Source organism: Chiloscyllium plagiosum, chromosome 37 (genome assembly GCF_004010195.1).
Source record: "Chiloscyllium plagiosum isolate BGI_BamShark_2017 chromosome 37, ASM401019v2, whole genome shotgun sequence".
NCBI classification, from domain to species: domain Eukaryota; kingdom Metazoa; phylum Chordata; class Chondrichthyes; order Orectolobiformes; family Hemiscylliidae; genus Chiloscyllium; species Chiloscyllium plagiosum.
This window is the reverse complement of record NC_057746.1, coordinates 361,455-376,963: the sequence shown is the minus strand read 5'-3', so window position 1 is coordinate 376,963 and position 15,509 is coordinate 361,455. Positions and strand designations below refer to the sequence as shown.

Below are 15,509 nucleotides of genomic sequence, written 5' to 3'. Positions count from 1 at the left end.
TCCCGACCTCTCCGCCCCCACCCCCGTCTGACCTATCACCCTCACCTTGACCTCTTTCCACCTATCACATTTCCGACGCCCCTCCCCCAAGTCCCTCCTCCCTACCTTTTATCTTAGCCTGCTGGACAAACTTTTCTCATTCCTGAAGAAGGGTTTATGCCCGAAACGTCGATTCTCCTGTTCCCTGGATGCTGCCTGACCTGCTGCGCTTTTCCAGCAACACATTTCCAGTAAATGATATAACAGGCCTACAGGACTACTCCAATCCCCACGTTCCTTAAATTTTTCGTAATTGTCCTCTCCACTCTCAACTCTAACAAAATTAGTCAGTACTACCCTCTTCAACCTCCAATTTCTGACCCAATATCCCCTCCATCACAAAAACCACCTACTATCCCGTGTAATATTCCAAACCCCTCTACATTAGTCCAACTGCTGTTGAAGTATTCATCCATATTGTTGTTGCTTCTAGACTGAATCATTCCAATGCCCTCCTGTCCACCTTACAATGTTCCACCCTCCATAAACTTTATCTTCGCTAAAACTGCGCTCTCAATCATCTGTCACTCCAGTGCTCACTGACCTACTTCATAATCCCTCAGTGCCTCCAATTTAAAAATCTCATTATCTAGACAAATTACTCCATGCCTTTTCGCTCTCCCTCTCCCTGTCACCTCCAGTTCCACCTCCTTCCAATATTTGCACGGTGTTTCCTCCAGTCTGGTCTTTTGTACATCCCCAGTCAACTCCCTTTGCTCAGCTATTGACAACCATGCCATGCAGATTCCATACTTTACCTTTCCCTCTTTAAATCTCACTGTGTATTTACTTATGTCATTTCCTTTAGGACTTTTCTTAAATCCCACCTCTTTGATATATTTTTGATCATACCCTCCAAAGATCTACTTCTCTGTCTCAGTTTTAAATTTCTGTCAGATTACATCTCTCAGAAACACGTTGGTGTGTTTTATTACTTTAAGGCAGTCTAATAAATGCAACTGTTGTCCTTTCATATTTCCTCAATCCTCAAGATGTTGACTGGCAGACAGACTGCGGATATTGATCAGCCTCTAGTACTCAGTTTGAGTGGCCATTCAGCATGTGGAAAGCCAGACAGTGAATGCTGTGAGACGACGGACACTGTCACAACTGAGACACATTTTGCTTTCTGCCTAACTGCCCAGTTGGGCTCACTGATGAGGAATGGGATTCCAGGGCTGATTCTCCCCCTGCATAGACCAGAGACCCTGAGGCTAATTGAAGGACCTTCATTACGACCCCAGGAATGGTTTCTCCCCCAGGAGCTTGTGCTGGAGATTAGAAGCTGAAGCCTTTCTAACCGCCAAATGGTCAGAATGAGAGTCGGTGACTGACTTGTACCTGACTCTGCACTGAGGAATATGAGTTTACTTAGGAGCTTCTATACATATAGTGATAGGATCAAAGATTAAATTGACCTTCTTGAAATTTTTGTATCGATGATGGGAGAGATAGTAATTTGGAACAAAACTCCCATGTGAGCATAACACAGATCACTCCTAACATAACCGAAGCAGCTGACCCGGCTTTAAGTTCGTATAGAGAAGTTGGTCTACGGTGAGATGGAAAGTATGGGCACCCACCAGAATGTTAGGTTCTCTGATATTCCAGATGGTGTGAAAGCTGAGTGAAGATTTTAGCAGGGAACTCAAACCAATAGTGTTTTGTGTGTGAATGTGTTGGTGCACTGGGAAAATCTGTACATGCCTTGGGTATTATAACACTAATTCTGAGAGTCTCCGTTCACTTAATTTGTCCTTTTAAGACTTTTACGATGCAGATATTGAGATAGTCTATGGCTTCATAAATTCAAGAAATATTTATTCAGTAACAAAGGGTAACAGTTAATATTAGGCCATGACTTTAGTGGCTTAGCACAGGCCTTGCTACTTGATTAAGCCTTGGGGGTCAGTTGAAATGTGGTTTTTCTCCTATGTAATAACATTTCCTGTTAAAAGCTGTATACAATTTCCAGTCTGTATGAGTTGTCATCTTCAATCTCTGCATCTTTGTAGCAGAAAGCCACTGACTTTTAATGCATTTTCTGATGATCTTGATGAATGGTGTTCCTGGTCTCTGGTTCAAGTAATGTGAGATCAGTATCTGATCAGGTCAGTCAGTGTGTTATCAGTCTCTGATTGGGTCAAGCAGTGTTTGATCTGTCTCTGATTGGATCAGGCAGTGTTTGATAGATTAGGGATGGCAGCCACTATTGATGTCACTGACTGTTAAGTGCTGACTCAGGTTCCAGTCACTTAGCAAGCCGTCCCTCTCTTTACAATGCAGTTACTCTTGAATTCAATCTTTCTACTCAAATAGTGAGATTCCTTATGATTGTCTCCTTATACGCGTTGTTTTGATAAGGGGGAGCTGGTGATTTCTGCTGCCTAACATAAACTTGAGGCTCATTGTCCTCAAATATTAAATTCATTTAGAAGTCTCAATCCTGTAGATACTTTAGTAAATGCTTGTTTCAATGAGAACTGTAGCGTTCTAGCCCAAAGTACTGTTTCACTGATATAGAGTTCCACAGCAACTGCTACTACTGGACATGGGTTAATTAAATTTAACAGTTACAAAATGGTACACAGCTTTAAGACTCAGAAAAATTACCAACTTATTTCATACATAAAATTTTACACATAGCATGCAGAAGTCAGTGCAGAGTTACAGTGTGTAAAAATGTCAGGAGATTCACTGACAAAAACTGACATGTTTATAAGTAACTACAGCAAAAATTGCACAATGCTAATTAAAATAAAACTTAATTTGTAACCTTCCAGAACCAAAGCTATTATATAATTTGAAGGAAAGTAAGTGTTTTTCTTTTAGACATTACAAGTTACTGTTATTATTAAAAGACTAATCTAATTCAGGACACAGAACTGAAAGCTTGGAAATTCATAGCTGTTTGCTCAAACAAAGGGACATTTTCAACACCCCTCTGCATCTTGCATATTGAGTTCAACTGATAAAAGTTCATTGATGAGAGGTTAATGACTGCAGACAGCAGTCCATTAAACATTGATTGAGTTCACAGCAATAGCTATACTATTAAATTAAAATGCGTAAGTCATAGCATTGCACATTGGTTTCGGTCAAGTGGGAGATTTCACTTGTCAGGTTGCAGTTGTATCTTCACAGACAACGGTTGCAGTTAGTCATTGACAACAGTGACACTAATTACAATCAAAATATATGTATAACATTGAGTTGACTCAAATACGTTGATTACTTGATCAGAAAATGTAATGAGGCTGCAGACTTATTATTAAACATGAGTTTTCTTACTAGAATTTACCACAGGAAATATATTGTAAGACCTGATTGATTTTTCATTGATGTGGATCAACTGGTACTTTTTCAGAACAAAGAAGGGGGTGAATACTGTTTCACAAACATTGTACCCCAGGAAGGTTGAAAACATCACAAAAAGTTTATTGTAAACCTCATACTTGTAAGAGTTACTCCCATGTGGATTCTGCGATGAGGCATAAAACGATGATTTTGTGAAGTTTTGTTATATGTCTCACAATTAAACATTTTCCACCTGTGTGCACCAAGATACCAATGGCTCAGAAAACTCAACTCACATGGGAATGGTTTCCCCTGTGTGAATGCGATGATGATTCACCAATGCCAATGATTGTGTAAAACCTTCATTACACACCTCACAGACAAATAACTTCTCCCCAGTGTGAACACGTCGGTGATTCACAAGTGTTGATGACCGTGCGAAAGCTTGGTTGCACACCTCACATCGGAATGGCTTCTCCCCAGTGTGAATGCGTCGGTGATTCACGAGTGTTGCTGACCGTGTGAAAGCTTGGTCACAAAGATCACACTTGAAGGGTTTTTGCCCAGTGTGAATCCTCTGGTGCATCAGGAGTTCAGAGGATTGGGTGAAAGCCATCTCACAAACCTCACATATGAATGGTTTCTCCCCAGTGTGCATGCGTCGGTGTCTCACAAGTGTTGCTGAACGGGTGAAAGCTTTATCACACATCTCACACTTGAAGGGTTTCTCCCCAGTGTGGACCCTCTGGTGTCTCAGGAGATCAGAGGATTGTGTGAAAGCCATGTCACATTCCTCACACTTGAAGGGTTTCTCTGCTGTGTGGTTCCTCTGGTGCATCAGGAATGATGTTGAGCTGGTAAAGGCTTTGTCACACACCCCACACTTAAATGGCCTCTCCCCTGTGTGAATGCGTTGGTGTTTTCGGAAGGAAGATGAGTGCGAGAATGATTTGTTGCACACCTCACATGTGAATGGCTTCTCCCCTGTGTGAATGCGTCTGTGATACAACAGGGTTGATGCTTGAGCAAAACCCTCACTACACACCTCACACTTGAATGGCTTCTCCCCAGTGTGAATGCGTCGATGATTCACAAGTGTCGATGATAGTGTGAAGGCCTGGTCGCACACCTCACATTTGAATGGTTTCTCTCCCGTGTGGATCCTCTGATGTTTCAGGAGATCGCAAGATCGGGGAAAAGCTTTCTGACAAACTTCACAAATGAATGACTTCTCCACAGTGTGAATGTTTTGTTGATCTATGAGTGTTGATGACTGTGTGAAGTCTTGGTCACATACCTCCTGCTTGAATTGTTTCTCTTCCATGTGGCTATCCTTGTTGTGTAACAGTTGCTCTCTGTATATTCAGGGATCAAATGAGCCTGGCACTTGAATTGCCTCTCACTTGACTCTCTCATGAGTCAGTTCATGAAGTTGATTGATGCTCTCACCACACTTGGAACCACTCACACTTCTTCCCAACATTACCCTGATCAATCACCCAAAGCTGAACCATCAAAAATATTGATTCTGAAGAAGATTGCACACCACTGACCAGTTTCAGGTCTGATGATATGTCAAAGCTCCCCTGACCTGATTGATTTCCATAAGATGATTTCACTGCCCAACCATCTCTGTGTTGGGTAGTGCTGTGAAGGGACTGGATGTCTTCTCTCCGTTGTCCAGTTGTTCCTTTGGTGACAGTCAGGATATATCTGTGGTGTCTGTCCTTTCTGTATTCTCTTGTAAAGTATGGTGCACTCCTTCTGCAAGACAGAAAAAGAAAACATTATTTCTTCCAAAATTCTCCTCTTTGCTGAAGGGACTGACTCCTCAGTTAGAGACTGTTCCACATTAAGTGCTAGTCTGCTATTCCCCTGTGTGGGAGGATCAGACACAGCACCTTTCTTCTTCCCCACTTGACTGTCAGCCATCTTTTAACATCAGATTTTTTATCCTATAGTATATGCCAATAAAATTTACAATCAGTGTCATAGCAAATAGCGATTTGAATTACAAAGCTATAAAAAAAAGCTTTTGTTAAGCTCTGGATCCACATCTTTGTCAAAGACTAATCAGTGCTTTCTTGGTCCATATCCTATGTTTAAGTCTGTTAATTTGTTCATGAGATATATTACTTACAAACAAAGGGACTAACAAACAATAGCAAAGTAATTACTTCCACCCAGCTTCAGTAGTGGATGTATCTGTGGCAGAAAACAGAAGAATCTGGCAATAAAACTTGGTGGTAATTATACAAATTTATCCTCAAAATGAAATACAATATTATCCTCAGGGAGCATAGAATGTCTACTTGGGCTGGGTGAGGCTCCAGCCCTGGAGTTTTAAATTGAAAATGTGCCTATCACCATCAAAATTATTGCATGTGTAAATGTCGGATGATACAAAAATTGGTAGTATAGTGGACAGTGAAGAAGGTTATCTAAGATTACAATGGGATCTTGATCAACTTGGCCAGTGGGCCAAGGAATGGCAGATCGAGTTCAATTTAGATAAATGCAAGGTTTTTTATTTTGGTAAGACAAACCAGGGCAGGACTTACACAGTTAAAGGCAGGGACTTAGGGAGTCTAAGCAGAGGACTAGGAAATGGATGAGTGTATTAACCGTAATCCCTTTGACTGCACTTGCTGTCACATGTTACATTTAAAGATCTAGTCTGAATGTGTCAGGAAGCTTTTGCAATCAAGGAAGAGAGATCACATCCAGAGTGCGTACATAGTTTGGGGAATTCAGTGCAGAAGTGAACAAAGTGCTTTTTGTTTACCTTTTTTGGCTAATAGTCGAACGAAGAGATTTAGGGATGCAGGTACATAGTTACTTGAGAGTGGTGTCACAAATAGACAGGATGGTGAAGGAGGTGTTTGGCATGCTTGCCTTCATTCGTGAGAGCATTGAATACAGGCGCTGAGATGTCATGTTTCTGATGTGTAAAACATTGGTAAGGCCACATTTGGGGTACTGCATACAGCTCTGGTCTCCATGACATAGGAAAAATGTTACTAAACTGGAAAGAGTGTCAAAAAGATTTACAAAGATGCTAACGAGACCGGAAGGTTTGAGTTATAAGGAGAGGCTGGATAGGATGGGACATTTTTTCCCTGGGACATAGGAGGCTGAGGGGTGACCTTATAAAGATTTATAAAATCATGAGGGGCACAGATAAGGTGAATGGTCAATTTTTCCAGGTGAGGTAAGTCCAAACTAGAGGGCATAGGTTTGAGGTCATGATTTGGAGACGCCGGTGTTGGACTGGGGTGTACAAAGTTAAAAATCTCACAATATCAGGTTATAATCCAACAGGTTTATTTTGGAAGCACTAGCTTTCGGAATGCTGCTCCTTCAGGTGATTGTGGAGAATAAGATTGTAAGACACAGAAATTATAGCAAAAGTTTACAGTGTGATGTAACTGAAATTATATATTGAAAAAGACCTGGATTGTTTGTTAAGTCTCTCATCTTTTAGAATGACCATGTTGGTTTCAGTTCTTTCACATGTAAATCGCAAAAACATTTTTTAAAAGTTACATTCTCAAGTGCACTTTAACAATTGGTTACACGAATCCATGTAAGATTCTGTAAATCCGTTTTTAGATTAGAATCAGCCTGACCATTGTGGCATAGACAGCGTCATGGGGAGTTAACACCTTCAATACCTTATTTGGGCCAAATTAAAAATCACATAACACCAGGTTATAGTCCAACAGGTTTAATTAGAAGCACTAGCTTTCGGAGCGCCGCTCCTTCATCAGGTGGTTGTGCAGGACACAACCACTTGATGAAAAATAAGTTTTTGCTATAAATTCTATATCTTACAATTGTGTCCTCCACAGCCACCTGATGAAGGAGCAGCGCTCCAAAAGCTAGTGCTTCCAATTAAACCTGTTGGACTATAACCTGGTGTTGTGTGATTTTTAACTTTGTACACCCCAGTCCAACACCGGCATCTCCAAATCACTATTTGGGCCAACATGACACCAATTGTTAAAGTGCACTTGAGAATGTAACTTTTGTTAAGCGTGGCCTCCAGGCTGACATTAATCCCTTGATCAACATTCACAAAAAACAGTGGTTCGTGAGAACTTGTTATGCACATACTGTTTGCCATATTTGCTACATTACAATGGGGACAAGATATCAGAAGTACTTCCGACACAGGAGTTTGAAGAACTGCCTCAGTGCAGAAATCTAAGCAGAGGACTGGGAAATGGATCAGTGCATTCACCATAATTCCTTTGACTGCACTTGCTGTCACATGTTACATTTAAAGGTCTAGTCTGAATGTGTCAGGAAGCTTTGTGCAGTCAAGGAAGAGAGATCACATCCAGAGTGCGTACATAGTTTGGGGAATTCAGTGCAGAAGTGAACAAGGTGCTTTTTGTTTACCTTTTTTGGCTCATAGTATATAATGTTATTTTTAACAGGATAAATTGAAGCCCAGGATCAGGGGCCAGAACAAAAGAGTGACATTATGGGAGAACCTGGCAGCATCCGAGGAGCAGAAAAATCGACATTTCGGGCAAAAGCCCATCATCAGGAATCTTGATGAAGGGCTTTTGCTCGAAATGTTGATTTTCCTGCTCCCCGGATGCTGCCTGAATTGCTGTGCTTTTCCAGCACCACTCTAATATAAAATCTGGTTTCCAGCATCTGCAGTCCTTGTTTTTACCATTATGGGTGAACCGTAAGTTCATTGGTTGATAGCTGTCTCTTATAGATTACTTTCAAACAGAAGGTCAATAGGGGAAATATTTACAGGTTAGAAACAAAAAGACAATTACAACATTTTTAAAAATCAAATTACGAACTAAGTATTTAAAATAGAAATGCTGAGCCATGTTGTAACTGCACGATGTGGGAACTGGTGGACCCCATTGTGGTTCATAGTGACCACATCTGTAGCAATATGTTGGTCACTTGAGGAACTCTGCTTAAATTAGGGGAGGAGAGAGTTATCTGGATGCTGTGTTTCAGGCAACAGTCACACCACTTAGATTAAATAACCCTAATTCGGTCAGTGGTCAGGGACAGGAGGGTGTAACTATAAGTGAGACAGGTAGAGGCATCCAGAGCTGAACAGCCTCACCCCCTGAGCTTATCTAACAGATTTGAGATTGCTTTTCCTTTTGTGGATGCAAATGTGGGCTGTATGGAAGATGAGCAAACTAACCAAAGCACCGTGGTACAAGAAGTCATTCAAGAAGGGGAAGGAAACAGAAATGTATTTGTAACGGGGACAGTACAATCAAGGGAATAATTAGTGATCTCTGGGGCCAGCATCAAGAGTCCTGGAGGCTGTGTTGCCTGCCTCATGCTCAGGTTCAAGATATCCCAACTGGACTTTGAGGAAGTTGGGAAGTTGAGGGGAGGCGAAACATGTCGTGGTTCACTGCAGATACCAATGATATAGGTAGAAAGGAGAAAGTGCTTTAGTTGAGGAAATATGAGTAGCTAGGGGCTAAATTAAAAGGCAGAACCATAAAGGTGGTCATCTCTGGATTACTACCTGAACCACAAGCAAACTAGCACAGGCTGAATTTGATTAGAGGTAAACACTGTGACTCAAGATTGTTATGGGAGAATCAGGTTTGAGTTTATGGGTTATTGGCATCAGAACTGGAGAAGGAGGGAGCTGTTCTGATGGGATGGATGCCACTGAATCATGCTGGGACCAGAGTCCTGATAAATCACATAACCAGAGCTGTGGCTTTAAACTAAATAGTGGAGGTGTGGGTTCAGTTGAATGGGAAATTAATGGAAAAATTTTAAGGGGGGGGTTGGTGGGTGCTCAACAGGGGCTATTATCAGTTGCAGAGCAAGTAAAGTACAGACAGTAAGGAAAGAGTCAGGCATCTGACTTCAAGCACAGCAAGTTAGTGGACAACTATGAGAACAGGGACAGTCAACACAGAACTGAAGGTGTCGTACTTAAACGCACACAGTACACAAAACAAGTCCAAAGAGGTTAGAGCGCAAATTGAAATTGGCAGGTATAATATGTGGTTATCACAAAAGTATGGCTGCAAGGGGATCAGGGCTGGGAACGAAACATCCGAGGATAATGTCCTACCAAAAGTACAGGTGGATTTGGGGGGGTGCTTTGCTATTAAGAAATTAAATAGATAGCAAAACGTTATATGCAGTCGGAAGGTGTAGAATCTGTCTGGGTAGAGTTGAGGAACCAGAAAGGAAAAAAAAGAAAAGGAAATACTCTTGATAGGAGTTGCTTAAGGCTTCTGAGCATCACTGGAGAAGGAAATAAATCCGGAAATGTAAAAGGCATGTAAGAAAGGCCCTATTACAGTAATGATGAGGGACTTCAACACACATGGACTGGCAAAATCAGACTGGTAGTTGATCTCAAGAGAAGAAATTCATAGAATGTCTACAAGATTTTATTTTGGAGCAACTTGTGAACAGCCTACTAGAGAACAGGCAATTCTGCATTTAGTGCAGTGTGGTGAGACAGACTTGATCAGGGAGCTGAAGGTGAAGGAACCCCTGGGGGACAGTGGCCATAATATGATAGAGTTCACCCTATTGTTTAAGAGAGAGAAGCTGGAATCAGATGCAACAGTATTACAAATGGCTAAAGACATGAGAGACGAGATGGTCAGAGTTGATTGGAAGAGGAATCTAGCATGGAAGATGATGGAGCAGCACTGGCAGGAGTTGCTAGAGGTAATTTGGGAGACAGAGCTTAATTTCATCCCAAGGAGAGCATGACAAGGCAAGTCAAGGAAAGCATAAAAGCAAGAGATAAAGCATACAATGTGGTGAAGGTGGGTGGGAAGCCAAAGAATTGGGAAGCCTTTAAAACAAGTAGAGGATAACTGAAAAAGCAATAAGGGGGAGAAGATTCAATATGACAGTAAGCAAGCTAGTATTATCAAACAAGATTGCACGAGCATTTTTACATACAAGTTATTCTGCTATAACATACATTTTATTAATGTGAATTTGCTGTAACGCGATTGATGAACTGGGGACATTGTTTCCAAAGCATGAACTTTTAAAGCATTTATTGGTTATAATACAATTCTGGCCTCATTAGTTTCTACTAATACACAATTTTTTTATAATGTAGGATTGCACGAAAATGGAACTACTACATTATAGCAGAACCGACTGTATCCAAAAGGTAAGATAGAAGCAAGAGTTGACTTTAGACTGCTGGAAAATGAGGCTGGAGAAGTAATAATAGTGAACAAAGTAATGGTGGAGTAGGCAATTTGCATCAATTTTCATAGTGGAAGATACCAGCAGCATTCCAGAACTTCAAGAGAGTGAGAGGTGGAGGTGAGGAATAGCGGCAATCACCATGAAGAAGCTGAAAGGTCTGAACGTGGATAAATCACCCAATCCAGATGGACTACCCTCTGAAGAAGTTCACTTCTGAAGGAGATAGCTGAGCAAATTGTAGAGGCATTGGTGGTAATCTTTCAGGAATCACTGGAGTCAGAAAGGGTCCAAGAGGGTGGTTAAATTGCTAATGTAACACCCTGTTTAAGCAGGGAAGGAGGCAGAAGGCAGGAAACTGTAGGCCGGTTAGCTTGACATCAGTCATTGGTATGATTTTAGAGTCTACTTTAAGAATGAGTACTTGGAAGTGCGTGGTAATATAGGGCAGAATCAGTATGGCTTTGTCCAGGGAGGTTATGCCTGACAAATCTGTTAGAATTCTTTGAGGTGGTAATGAGCGAGTTAAATAACAGAGAGCCGGGGACATGATCTATTTGGATTTCCAGAAGGCCTTTGACAAGGTGCTGTATAGGAGACTGCTAATTAAGAGGGGAAAGGTATCAGCATGGACAGAGGATTGGCTTACTAGCGAAGGCAGAGTAGGGATAAAGGGTTTTATTTCAGGATGGCAGCCGGTGACGAGTGGTGTTCCGCAGGTGTCAATGTTGGGATAACTAGCATTCATGTTATACAATTATGATCTGAACAAAGGAACTGAGGGCACTGCTGCTAGGTTTGCAGATGACAAAGATAGGCGGAGGGACACGGAAATGGGGAGGCTGCAGAAGGATTGTACAGGCTAGGAGAGTGGGCAAAGAACTGGCAGATAGAATACAATGTGGGAGACTGTGAGGTTGTGCACATTGGTTAGAAGAATAGAGGTGTAGACTATTTCTAAACAGGGAAAGATTTTGGAAATCTGAAGCTGTAAGGGACCTAAGAGTCCTAGTTCAAGATTCTCTTAAGGTTAACATGCAGGTTCAGTTCGCAGTTAGGAAGGCAAATGCCTTGTTAGCACTCATTTCAAGAGGGCTAGAATAAAACAGCAGAGATGTTCTACTGAAACTCTATAAAGTTCTGGTCAGACTGCATTTGGAAGAGTATGTGCAGTTTTGGGCTCCATGCCTAAGGACTGATGTGCTGGCATTGAACAGGTACAGAGGAGGTTTACAAGAATGATCCTAGGGATGAAGGGCTTGTCATTATGAGAAACAGTTGAGAACTATTTGTCTGTGTTTGATAAGAATTGAGAAGAATTAGGGAAAATCTAGTTGAAATTTACAGAATACTGAGAAGCCTGTATAGAGTAGATGTGCAGAAGATGTTTCAACTGGGAGGAGAGAGGAGGGCACAGCCTCAGAGTGAAGGACAACCCTTCAGAACTGAGAGGAAGAGGAATTTCTTCAGCCAAAGGGAGGGGAATCTGTGGAATTCATTGCTGCAGAAGGCTGTGGAGTCAAAGTAATTGAATTTAAGACAGAGATAGATAGATTCTTGATTGGTAAGGGAATTTTGGATTTCGGGAGAAGGTAGGAGAATGGGGTTGAAAAACACAGCAGTCACTTTCAAATGGCAGAGCAGACTTGATAAGCCAAATAGCCTTATTCTGAATGGATGGGTAGGTGGGCATTTGATAAATGAGTGAGATTGGTGACTGAAATGAGAAAGTGGGTGGGGCTTTTTAAAATTCATTCATGGACCATAGACATTGCTGGCTGGGCCTTCATTTATGTGCCCATCTATAAGTAACCTTGAGAAGTTGGTGGTGAGCTGTCTTCTTGAAATGTTGCAGTCTTCAGCACAGGAGTGTAGGAACACCCCAATGCTGATAGGAAGACAGTTCCAGGATTTTGACTTAGCAACAGTGAAGGAATGATGACATATTTCCAAGTCAGGATGATGTGTGACTTAGAGGGGAACTTGCAGCTTTTGTCCCCATGTCTCTGCCCTTGTTTTTCTTATTGGTAGAGATCATAGTTTGGAAAGCATTGCTAGAGGAGCAGAAGGTCTGGTGGGTCAGTGAGTGAGGTGGTTAAGTGGGAACAATGCATGAATTGGTCAGCGATCCAGTCAGGAGGGTAGCTGGGAGTTTGACAGGGTTATCCGGTCAGTTTAGTAAGGAATTTGGTGGGTGGGGGAGTGGCTGAAAAGTTTGAGGGGGTTAATCAGGTCAGGCGTTGGTGGATGTTTGGAGGCTTAACTGGGATGGGGGTGCAGGAGACATTTGGATAGTCATTCAATTAGTTACCCTGGTATTAGGCGACCTTTTTCAGCAGCCTAACAGTTGCTGGGTAACTACCCAAATGACTGTCCACGAATGTCCATGTCTTTGTGACAGTCAGTGAAACGGGAATTGCCCACCGAAAGGTCAAACTTCATGAGCAATTCTTACATAAGTTAGGTCTGCCACAGGGTCCCAGTTAGCAGTTAAGGCACATGCATTGTTCGCGTTCATTTCGAGAGAGCCAGAATAAAACAGCAGATGTTCTACTGAAACTCTATGGTTCTAGTCAGACCGCATTTGGAAGAGTATGAACAGTTTTGGGTTCTGTATCTAAGGAACGATGTGCTGGCATTGGAGGGGTCCAGAGAAGGTTCACAATTCCCAAGTGTAGGTCCAGTCTACTACAATCTCACGACTGGACGATTTGACATGCATGAATGGACACATAAGTCAGCCATACACGCGCGCGCGCACACACAGAATCGAACAATAGGAAATTAGGAAAAATCCTCAGAAATCTTCTCCCATTCAGGAATGAACCAACAACAAATCTCAGCCTGGAAATCAGAAGAGAAATGCTTCCATAAACACACAATGTCCTACACACAGCTCCAGTCAAACAGTTCAGCACAAAACACCGATAAACAGCTCTCTCTCAGCTGGATCTTCTCACACAGCATTAGGGACATTTCCACCTCTGATTGCCCACAGGATAGTCAGACTGCCTAAAGATTGGTGTGGATATTATGGGATATAATTTGCATACAAATTGCTCCTTCACTCACCATCTCACTTGATTTTCAGGCCCTACAGGAAGTGAAACCGTTCTGGAAGAGGAAGAGGTGTGGACGGGCTCTGTGATTGATGTCTCTCATAGCCAATCCAATATTTTCGGGAGCAATATGAGTTTCCGGAAGTTTGGGAAAGTGATAGGTGAAATTAAGGTGATTTTGTTCTGCAAAACAGTTGGGGGTTTAAATCTGTCATTGTCCCATCTGAATAAAACCTCACTCAGTTCCTTCAGCAATGCTGGAGGCAATCGCGTAGTGATAATGTCTGGACTAGTAATCTGGAGCGAATGCTCTGAGACATGGGTTTCAATCCCACTGGTGAAAGTTTAAGAAAATTTGCAAATTTAAATAAAAACTAGCTTCATTACAACCATGTAACCAATGTTGCTTTAAATAAACGCTTAATTAATACTTTTTAGGGAAGGAAATCTGTCACCTGACCTGGTCCAGCCAACAAGGTAAAAACAATAACTGCAGATGCTGGAAACCAGATTCTGGATTAGTGGTGCTGGAAGAGCACAGCAGTTCAGGCAGCATCTAAGGAGCTTCGGAATCGACGTTTCGGGCAAAAGTCCTTCATCAGGAATAAAGGCAGTGAGCCTGAAGCGTGGAGAGATAAGTCCAGTAGTGAGCGGCATTTGTCTTTGAGGTTAAAGTTACACGTCTCATATTGAGTTAAAAATCACACAACACCAGGTTATAGTCCAACAGGTTTAATTGGAAGCACTAGCTTTCGGAGCGGCGCTCCGATAGTGATAGTGGAAGGCTCGATCGTAACACAGAATTTATAGCAAAAATTTACAGTGTGATGTAACTGAAATTATACATTGAAAAATTGATTGTCTGTTAAGCCTTTCATCTGTTAGAATACAGTGATAGTTTCACTTCTTTCATGTGTAAATCACAAAACCTTTTTTTAAAGTTGCCTTCTCGGGTCAGCTGTTAACAATGGTGATAGCTAGACAATATGTTGAAGGTGTTGGCCCCCTGTGTTCTCTGTCTATGCCATGATGTTTAGATTGATTCTAATCTAAAAAGTGAGATAACGGAGTTTTACATAAATTCATGCAGTTTTTGAGCAAAGTACAATGTAACTCTGCAATACAAATTCACCCCACAAAATATATGTGTGCATGTGGGCCTTTGTCTCTGTGTGTGTCTGTCTCCAAATCATGTCTCATATTGATATTGTCAGTTTGAAAATCTCCAAGAAAGAATGCTGAACCCACACTATGAATCTGTGCCAAACGTTTTTATTTCTGTACAGTATGTTGCTGCCCATCCTGAGTTGCCTCCGAACTGAGTGGCTTATCCAGGCATTTCAGATGGTGATTGTTAGAAACGAAAATCGCTTCTCAATAATCGCTCTAGACAAATTCAGGAAAACAAAGTTTTATTAACAAGTCAAGTCTGCAGAGTCGGGCACCCTTAAAGAAAAGGCGCGCTGAGGCTTACAAAGTCTCCATTATTTATAGGACAAGTCCCTCCTCTCCTTGGCTCCAACAAGCCATGAGGTTCACATTCTTAAAAACATCATTATTTTTATCACAAAGTCTGCAACAAAAGGCTCCAGAGTCTCCAAAGTTTGTTGTTTTTCTCACCCTGTAGTCTTATCAGTCAAAAGCTTTAATCTTGAAACAGATGCCTCAAGTCGTACTCCCATCCTGGAGTCTTATCAACCAAGGACTCATCCTTCTCTGCTGTGTGAATGGCTTCATTAATCAAGAGCCTGCTCGCTTTCACTATAGCTCACAAATTGTCAGCATTCTGCACAATTTAAACTACTCCACTTTTGAGTATATAAAATGGTTGTTAGAAAAGAAACAAAGGTTTTGTCTTTTATTATAGATCAGTCTGTGGTCCAGGCACATCTTAAAGTTTAAACCAAAATTACCTCT

General features: G+C 41.6%; 1 protein-coding gene across 3 annotated transcripts; it reads right to left on the bottom strand.

The window, feature by feature from the left end:
• Positions 1-1,843: 1,843 nt before the first annotated feature.
• On the bottom strand, positions 1,844-13,770 carry LOC122541265 (zinc finger protein 271-like). 3 transcript variants are annotated; one of them, XM_043677882.1, is made up of 2 exons: positions 13,606-13,770; positions 1,844-5,100 (listed from the first exon to the last, which is right to left on the bottom strand). In XM_043677882.1, the coding sequence occupies exon 2, from the start codon at positions 4,658-4,660 to the stop codon at positions 3,629-3,631; it is 1,032 nt and encodes a 343-aa protein (XP_043533817.1). In that variant the 5' UTR covers positions 4,661-5,100; positions 13,606-13,770; the 3' UTR covers positions 1,844-3,628. The 3 variants fall into 3 exon arrangements, with proteins under 3 accessions (XP_043533817.1, XP_043533819.1, XP_043533818.1); XM_043677884.1 differs by lacking the exon at positions 13,606-13,770 and adding an exon at positions 13,428-13,446; XM_043677883.1 differs by lacking the exon at positions 13,606-13,770 and adding an exon at positions 13,414-13,434.
• Positions 13,771-15,509: the final 1,739 nt, after the last annotated feature.